This window comes from Lampetra fluviatilis, chromosome 23 (genome assembly GCF_964198595.1).
Source record: "Lampetra fluviatilis chromosome 23, kcLamFluv1.1, whole genome shotgun sequence".
NCBI classification, from domain to species: Eukaryota; Metazoa; Chordata; class Hyperoartia; order Petromyzontiformes; family Petromyzontidae; genus Lampetra; species Lampetra fluviatilis.
The window spans coordinates 9,496,956-9,506,414 of NC_136297.1; the positions used below are offsets into that span (position 1 = coordinate 9,496,956).

Genomic DNA, 9,459 nt, shown 5'->3' on the forward strand with positions numbered 1-9,459 from the left:
ACATCCACGGTGCTAGAACGGAGGTTTTTCCTCTGACCCAATAGGTAAAATAACATCCACGGTGCTAGAACGGAGGTTTTCCCTCTGGCCCGAGAGTTAAAACACCATCCACGGTGTTAGAACGGAGGTTTTCCCTCTGGCCTGAGAGTTAAAACAACATCCCCTGTGCTAGAACGGAGGTTTTCCCTCTGGCCCGAGAGGTAATACACCATTTGTGGTGCTAGAACAGAGGTTTTCCCTCTGGCCCGAGAGTTAATACAAAAAAAACCTCTGTTCTAGCACCGCGGGCGGGACTCGTCGCTAAGGTCGGTCAGCCGCTGTCGCTCGCCTCCGCCTCCGCCTTCGTTATAAATCTCTCTCCTTCAAGCCAGACACGCGCTGCTAAGATCTCTCACAATCCTTCCTCTCTTGCCGTGTCTGTGTGTCTGAGACGTTTTAACAAGTTAATTCTCGACGTTTCCATCGCTCTTCAACGGTAACCCTGAGCAGTTTTTTAGGGTACAGTGCGCCGTACAGTGTCGTGCATGGTTCGGTGTTGAGTTATTCCGCGTTCACTTAAAAGGATATCGCACGGTAGCTTCGCGCTCAGCGGCGTGTATTAGTTTGTTTGTGTGCGAGTGCTCAGGTTGGGTTGTTATTTTTATTTTAAAAATGTATTTATAAACTTGTATAAGCTGCATTGACCGGCGTGGTGAAGTATGGTCAAAGAGTAACCCTCCCCGCCCCAACAGGGTGGGTCGTGTGCGTGTGGTTTAAATAACGCCGCTAATGTGTTGGTTAAATAGTGTAGTTTAGTGTTAAACAGTGTGGGTGTAGTGCAGAGGTGTGGACTCGAGTCATGTGACTTGGACTCGAGTCAGACTCGAGTCATGAATTTGATGACTTGCGACTCGACTTGGACTTGCATAACAATGACTTTGTCCCACCTCTGGTGTAGTGTTAAATAGTGTAGGGTAATGTTGAATAGTGTGGTGTAATGTTAAACAGTGTGGGGTAGTGTTAAACAGTGTAGGGTAGTGTTGAATAGTGTGGTGTAATGTTAAATAGTGTAGTGTAGTGTTAAACAGTGTGATGGGGTGGTAACAATGTAACGTGGTGAGGTGTGACGCCACATTTGCGTGATGTAATGTTGAAGAGTGGATTATGGTGTTAAATAGTATAGTGTAAGGTTAAATAGTGTAGTGTAAGGTTAAATAGCGTGGTGGGGTGGTAACAATGTAACGCTGTGGTGTAAGGCCACATTTGCGTGATGTAATGTTGAAGAGTGGAGTAATGTTAAAGTGTAGTTTAGTGTTAAATAGTGTGGTGTAATGTTAAATAGTATAGTGTAATGTTAAATAGCGTGGTGGGGTGGTAAATAGTGTGGTGATGTGTCAAAGTGTAGTTTAATGTTAAATCGTGTAGTATAATATTACATAGCGTGATGTAATGGTAAATAGTGGACTATGTGTGTATATATATGTTGAACTTCTTTCGCACCGTACGTAGCTAACCGTGCTAATTGGAGGTGCGGGGTAAAGGACAACAAACTAGACGCAAAAGGCAGTTCTAATGCGATGTTTTCATGTTAAATAAAGCCGTGTAACGTGATGTGATGTTAATTAGTTCAGTATTGTAGACTGATGTTGAAATAGGGCCGTGTGATGTGTGAGATTCACTTCGACCAAAGTCATATTCACGACAATGCGAGAAGACGTTTTCGGGAAAATGATGTTGGAAGAAACGAAAACGGTCGAAAATCTTAGTTCACATTCTGAACTTCAGTTGTAGCCATCCATTGTATCGTCAAAGCGCGGTGATGAACTTTTGACATGAGACGAAAATGGCTCCGTGCAATTTGAGGCCCCACTTTTGGTGGATTTCAGGAGAACTATCCACGGTCGTGCGTGGCGACCCATATCGTGGATTCTATCATCCGTGGGGGGCTATCTGCGATGTTGCTATCCGCCGGGGTAATACGGATGAATTTGCCGCGCGATTTCCTCTCGTCCGCGAAAAAATATCGCAGGCAATAAGATTCTATTCCGCAAAGACTTGTTGGAAAAGTCGCGGATAATTTGGACGAACAGGTCTATGGATAATAGGAGTTTTCGCGGAACCTACAACTGTCGCGAAAAAGAGGGCCGCGGATAACCAGTTATTCTTTCAAGTGGCCAGAACATCCAACAGATGAGGTGGATGTTTAGAAACTCCAGGTCTGAAAATGGAAGTCTGTGACCTCATACAAAACAGAAACTACGATTTTATGGACATCTCATTGGGAAACCTGGAGATTGTAAAAAGGCCACAAGACCAGGATATGGCCAGAGCTGACGAGGTTGACTGAGAAGGCAGTGGACAGATGATGTAAGTGAACGGGTAGGGATGCAGATTAACAACGCAGTGAGACTGGTGGAGAACAGGGACCATTTATTGTCAAATATAGTCTCTCCGAGTTACATTTTATTGTTTTTTATAAATGCACTCTGATTGTTTTTGATGTAATCGAGATCGCCCCTTGCAAAAGAGGCAACATTTCATGGGTCTCAGTGGGTTTGTGTCTTAGGTTAAATAAAGGATACAATAACAGCGAGGTGGCTGCACCACCGCCAAACCCTCTGGAAAGAGGGTGGCACTAGATGAGTCGAGATTTAGCCAATCCAAAATCCCTGTGAAAACATGGCCATTGGTAGCTATGCGTGCGTTGAACTTCTCTCGCACCGTACGTAGCCAACCGCGCTTATCGGAGGTGCGTGAAGCTAATCGGAGGTGCTCCACCAGTCTCGCTTGCGTTGTGAATGGCATACCCATGCCAGCTTTCCCCTTGCTTGGTGGCACGTGTGGGAGGAGGGGGGTTTAGAGCTTGTCCTCTTCATGCCGTCACGCGTGTCGGTCGTGTGCAGTTGGGGCCGCTCGTGTCGCGATGCTGCAGGTGACGGCGTGGCGATGCGCGTCCTGGGTGCCGGCGGGAGCTTCCGTCGCATGGGCACCACGGACGGGGACGTTGGCCCTGGGGCCCCCGTGCTTACGCTGCGCCACTCTGCGGGCTCCCCTCGTCACGAGGGGCTCAACTCGAGCACAGAGTAATAATATGATTCCCTCCGCAGGCTTAACTCGGCGTGTCCTGTGCCAGTAGTGGCCAGTGTGTGTTTTGAGAGCACGGGTGGCTTAGTGATGGTAGGGGGGAGTGGGTAGCTAATTATCAGATCACTGGGACAGCCGTAACGAGATTCTGGGTTCAAATTTGAGGAAGCCACCAATAAATTTACCTGATCTCAAGTGTAGCGAGTTGATGGTGTCAGCCCGGTCACAAATCATAGACCAAAATATTCATAATAATAAATCTATTTGGTTTATTGTAAAATTGAGAATGAAAAGTTTTGATTGATTGACATTCATTGAACACTGTAGGAAATGTAACATATGCCGATGGAAAGTTATTTCAAAATAATTTACGTGATTTCCGTAGCCATTCTCTGACACAAGAGTGGTGCACTGATGGCCGCTAGAGTGCTGTGTTTAGATTCCTTAGCCTCATCACATGACACCTATTGCACAGTTGTAAACGGTATTGCGTAAATCAAAAAACTTTGCTTATATAAGTTTTCCTTATACCCAGCTTGTTTTGTATTATAATCGTTCCTAAGTGAAGTGGTCGTTGGCAGGTAACTTTGGGCCTGGGAGCGGTCCGTACACACGCAAGAATCGCACCTCGCTCGCCTACATCATCGCCACCGTCACGGGGATGCTGGGGCTGTCCTATGCCGCGGTGCCGCTCTACCGCCTCTACTGCCAGGTGCAGCCTCTTCCCTCTCCCCACAGTCGCACTCCACATTCCCTCCACATTTCGAATCGTGCGTTTAGAGTATTTGGCTGCTATAGAGTTCCACATAAGCCACTTAAACTATCACTTGTGGCCAGGTTGCTTCTGAAGCTCGGTGGGATTTACCTGGTAAAATAAAAAGTTTAGTTTAGCATTGCGAGCCACGCCACACTGCCACCATCGCTGCCTCGCTGCCCACCTCATCCTCGAGTGCTGTTGTTTGTCGCACTTTGATTATGGAATGATAATTTCATAATTTCAACTTGTAACACCGCACAGTATTTCCTCGCTCTTGAAGAGCGCGAACTCGGAGGTGCGAGAAACCAGACAATCGGAAAAGGCAGCCACGCGGTAGTGGGGGGGGGGCACCACCAAGTTCCAAGCTCTGCAGTCCTCTATATATACGCAGGTGTTATCGGCCAATTAATGAGTGTTTACACGTGGGAAGAAACCAGAGCACCTGGAGAAAGCCCACGCATAGCGAGGGGAACACTATCCCATCAATATGGAACAGATGGGAGTCCACAATTTGGTGTACCGCTACCTCCTGACGAGCCATGGCATGGCACCCCGATGCCCAGGGGAAGGGAGTTTCACATTTGTGATCCACTAGGCCTCATCTCCAGTGCTGAATGACAGGTGTGCGGTACCACTGCCCGGCTTATGATGATGTCCAATGTAGAAATAGCCACACTTTACAGATTGTTGTTTCGGTTTGAAATCCATTTATGCAATTTCTTGCTCGTACAACGCTAGGTGGAAGGACCTCCCTCTCGAGGGTGTTTTTGGCCAACTTTACCACACTTACCAGATGTCTTCGAAAAGGTGGTAGTATCCAGACTTTACCCCACCATACGCAACCTGCCGATCAACACGCCGTGGTGAACCCATTTGTACTGCTGGGTGGACAGAGGCGCATTGGTGGAGGGGGCGGGGAGGGGATTTAAGAAACTTTTAACCAGTTTCAACTGCTTGCGTCGGGAGGGCTAACCGGCGACGTCTGTTTTGCAAGTCCAGTGCGCTAATCATGCTATCACGGCAGCATCCGGTCACACACGGACATCAACAAATCTCAATCAGCGATGTTAAAATTGCGTTGGCGACTGCGCTGGGCCATCTGGGCCTCGCATGCGCATGCAGGCCACAGGACTGGGTGGTCAGGCGGTGGCAGGCCACGGCACGGAGGGCGTGGCGACGATGCGTCCCGTGCGCGAGCGCGCCATCCGCATCATCTTCAACGCCGACGTGCACGCCAGCCTCCTGTGGAACTTTCGGCCGCAGCAGAGCGAAGTGAACGTGAGTGACGGGGTGCACGCCCGGCGTTGTCTAAATCGTCGTTGGCTGTTTTTTTCTGTTATGGTCGTAGTCTTTCGTCGGTGACACACGGAGTTTTCAGTCAAGCCTTGAGTCTGTCTACTTGTTATAATTTTATTTGTCTAGTTGATGAAAGCAGAGCGTTAATTCCACTCTTAGTTACTAAATGTTGGTTTGAGGGGCGCACTATTTGTACACTTCGCCAAAGTCATCGAGTCAGCCAATTAATGAACTCCGTCAATCTGGTTATATACGGATGCAGATAATTACCATGTTTGGTTTTTCCCAGTGCACTGCAATCTCGAATAACGTGTCTACATTATCTTTGTCTGTTGTCATTGTAGTCGTGGTTTTGGCCTGGTGGGTAGCAAAGTCATTTTCGTTTGATGGTTTTAGTCCACTTGGTCATTGTTGACTAAAACACAAACCCCCACCCCCCCACCTTTGACGAAGATTTTCGTCACAAATTTCACGAACGATATTAGCGCTGTCGCACACGCACGCTTGACCAGGCACCCAGCGTGTGGATGATCCCACTTTGTGCACCATCCTGGCAGGTCGTGCCCGGTGAGACGGCACTGGCGTTTTACCGCGCCAAAAATCCTTCCTCGAAGCCGGTCGTCGGCATCTCCACGTACAATGTAGTGCCCTTTGAAGCTGGCCAGTACTTCAACAAGATTCAGGTAAGCTCGTTAACACAGCTCAATGATGGTTGGAAGTCACGAGCCACTGTGCGACAGTCACATTGCTCTGGTGCCATCACTCCAACCTCCGTTGAATTGGCAAGTGGCAATGCATCGATTCATAGGTTAAAATCGTTGTTTGCGCTCGTGATACGTGCATCGCACGTGATGTTTTACTTGTTTATGTTGTAAGTCTTGGGTTCATGTGTCCCTCTGCAGCCACTAGAGGTGCTGCATCAACCATAGTTTTTTCATTTAAATATAGTTTGGTCTCAACACAGAGGTTTTGTTTCCCAAATATTTATGAAAAATAGTTGGGGCTTTTTCTCCAAATTCCAATTGTGCTGTCAGCAGCGTGGCAGGAGACGATGAAAAAATCTCACAGAGCAGTGGAGCCCAAATATTCGAGCACATCAGCAGAAAAGTTTTTACAGGAATTTGGACTTAAGACAAACCGTGTAAATGGCCTTATTGTTTACACTGTAGTGTTTTCCAAATGATAGTACGAATGTATTTAACATTCTCTGAGCTGGAATTTATCAAAATTAAGGACAAAAAAACGATTCTTATATGATGGGTGTCGTAGTCAACCGAGACCATGAACTCGCTAAATTTGAGATCCCCAATTCATCACGGGGTGGCCGAAACCTGGCCTTGAACTTTGGTTCTTGGTAGTGCCAATTGAGCACCGCTATGCACCACAACGTTAAAGCAAAAATGTATTCTTGTATCACATAATGGTCCAAACTCATGACAATTAATTGAATTGCAAAGGGAAAAATCGTCAGACGGCTGCTGTTGACCTTTCATCAATGTGATGACTGGGATTTGACTTTTGCCCTTTGAATGTGAGGCCAATTAATTACCACTTGAGCTGTGTCTACTTCCTCTCAGCCATAGTTAATATTTGCAAATTGATGTGCAGTGTTACAACTTAACACTTTCCCGTTCCGATGACATATGTGTACATAATCAAAACGAAACAGGAAAAATAAATAAAATAACTATCAGTACTGAGGCTCACACAAGGCCATGCGGGAGGATGTGTGGCACAGCTTGGTGCCATCTATCATATTGCGGTTGTGTCGCTATAGTTCTCTTGCGGCGAGTAAAACAACGGCACTATGCCTCTCTAAATTAAATTAACGCTGAACCGCTTGCACGTTCCGAAATTCAGAGGTGAAAGCGACCCACCCCTGCAACTTGCAGACGTCTCAATGGCAAAGGGCTTAATGAATGCTCGAGCAGTACGTGTTCAAGCTTTGGGAACGGGTTCCCCTTTTGCACGCACGCGCCGCATCATACGCGTCCCTCTTCGTGTGCCGCAGTGCTTCTGCTTCGAGGAGCAGCGCCTGAACCCGCACGAGGAGGTGGACATGCCAGTCTTCTTCTACATCGACCCCGAGTTCGCCGAAGACCCGCGCATGGCCAACGTGGACACCATCACGCTCTCGTACACATTCTTCGAAGCCAAGGACGGCCAGTTCCTCTCCCTGCCAGGCTATAACAAATGATGCAGTGCTCCTCTGGCCTCTGGGGGCAGGGTGGGGGGGGATGCTGAACCGGTGCCTCGTGGTTGAACTATACTGCAGAGCCAAGACCGTGTTCCTTGGCGTTCTTTCAACCAACTTGAGGCTTGCCCTGCGGCAGGGTGCCGTCGCAGCAGAAACATTTTACACCTCTCCTTAATGCCTTGAAATCTGCATTAGCGTTTTTTAACGAGGCAAATGTCGGGGCATGGCAGGGCGGTGCCATGGGTAAGCAGTTGTGCATTTGCCGTTTGTTGCAGAAGTTTGCAATTTCGGGCCCCATGGCCGCCCTGGTTCGTACAGCGGGTTTTTATTAACTGTAAAAATACGTGCCGTCTGATACGTACTCAGTGGACTTTAAAAGATCCCATAATGTTATTCAATAATCAGCAGGCCATGTGTGCTGGCAAAGTGGTCAATTTTTTTAAAATTACCCGCAAGTTACGCAATGTGAAAATGCATGGCAACAGCGCGTGCAACCGCAAAAATGTATTGAGAACCCTTTCTGAGAAATTATCTTGAGATTCCAAAGCTTTTCCTAGGTCAGCAAATGTTATGTTCAACCACCTTTGTGTACGCCAAAGACAGCCTATTATAAGTTCTTCATCCTTAAGGCTCCATGCTTAATCTTTTTTTTTTTACGGTCATCTCTAACCTTCAATTGAAATTTAGTGCTGCCGCCGTTTACATCAATCGTGGAATTCACATGCGTTTTAAAATGTATTTCATCTTAATATATCAAAATATGAAACCAAAAGCCATTGTGGTGGTTGAGCGCATTTCTTCTTGCTGCAGAACACATGATGTTGAGTGTGCCCTTTGTAAAGATTCATAACGGTTCCGTGGTTGTATATAATTATTCACTCCCCTCGCGATTTGATGAATTATATAATTGTTCGGGATCGGGATTCGATTAAAGAATGTTATTTTTAAACACTTTCGTCAATATAGCGTCCCTAGTGGCTGCAGGAGTGAAGTGAACCAGTACAGCTTGACACAAGTTACAAGGTCCAGTCCTGAAAATGTTTGCGTGTGCCGCTGCTGGAAGAACGGCCTCCACTAAATTGAGCTCTACAAGGTATGCGGCCTACTCTTCCAAACTGGTCAGACATCCTGGAAGCGGTGTTGAGCACCCACACTTTGCCCCACCACACACGCCCTGCTGAGCAACTGTTTTGTACCCATTTAAACTGCTGGTTCAGGGGTCGTCAACCAAAATAACAGCCATTGTTTGCTTTTCAAATTCGGTCAAACTAAATATTTCAAGAGCCGCAACGTGAATACTAGACGGTGGTCCTTAATAAATAACGTCACGAAGCAGCAGTCCTTAAAGAGCCGCCGCTTGCCGACCCCTGTGCTGGTTGGACGGAGCGAACGGGATCCAAATAAATCTGCCCATTGTTTCAACTGTCGGGCCGCGAGGTCGGGTCGAACCGGGCAACTTCGGGATTGCAAGTCGAGTCTGCTTAACCACTGCACCACAGCATCCCAAATACATGTACTTGCAGTATTTGCCCACGAAACATTCCCACGTGATAAGCCACTTCGTTGAGCTATCATTTGTAGTCGGGTTGTTTCTGAAAAATAGATTATAGCTCAGTGGACCCATACTACCTGGTAAAAATAAAAACGTTCACTTGTATAAAAAATAATCCGAAGCCTTGGCTTCGTCTACATTTTTTTCCCAACGGTCCTGGCAGCTTCTCTGAGAAAGGTCATCCACAAGCGTACGGCCCACCTGCAAACACTCTCCACAAGTGGAAAACCAGGCTTGCCATGAGCCAGATGGCACCTTATGGCCGACCACGTGACGATTGCCTGGCACCCCCTCTACTGGTCAATGCCAGTGCCCACCACAAACTTGGAAGTTGCCCCAACAGCATCCTCAAAAGCCTGTCGACGAGCGGTGCGCATTATCTTCTCTACTTTACAGCTGCTGGCATTCGATCACTTACTGTACACATTCCATTCACTGCCCACACAACTGTTAAAGTGCAATACAAAATAGCACAGTGGTTAGAATTTATATTTTAAAAAAGCATCGAGTCGGCCTCCCGTTATCTAAATTTTCACTGCTCTCTGGATTTTCTAAATCGCAGCACGCCGTAGAATGTATTGGTGGGGAAATCTC

The 9,459-nt window shown here is 47.2% G+C and overlaps 1 protein-coding gene across 1 annotated transcript; it reads left to right on the forward strand.

The window, feature by feature from the left end:
- Positions 1-282: 282 nt before the first annotated feature.
- Positions 283-8,700, forward strand: COX11 (cytochrome c oxidase copper chaperone COX11). The gene is made up of 6 exons (XM_078867115.1): positions 283-305; positions 2,883-3,062; positions 3,645-3,775; positions 4,943-5,098; positions 5,674-5,799; positions 7,128-8,700. Exons 2-6 carry the CDS (start codon positions 2,903-2,905, stop codon positions 7,311-7,313), a joined length of 759 nt encoding a protein of 252 aa, XP_078723241.1. The 5' UTR covers positions 283-305; positions 2,883-2,902; the 3' UTR covers positions 7,314-8,700.
- Positions 8,701-9,459: the final 759 nt, after the last annotated feature.

Coding starts and splice junctions, on each gene's coding strand:
- COX11 (XM_078867115.1), top strand. CDS start 2,903: ATGCTGCAGGTGACGGCGTGGCGATGCGCGTCCTGGGTGCCGGCGGGA. Junction 3,063..3,644: donor GGGCTCAACTCGAGCACAGA/GTAATAATATGA, acceptor GGTCGTTGGCAG/GTAACTTTGGGCCTGGGAGC. Junction 3,776..4,942: donor TCTACCGCCTCTACTGCCAG/GTGCAGCCTCTT, acceptor ATGCGCATGCAG/GCCACAGGACTGGGTGGTCA.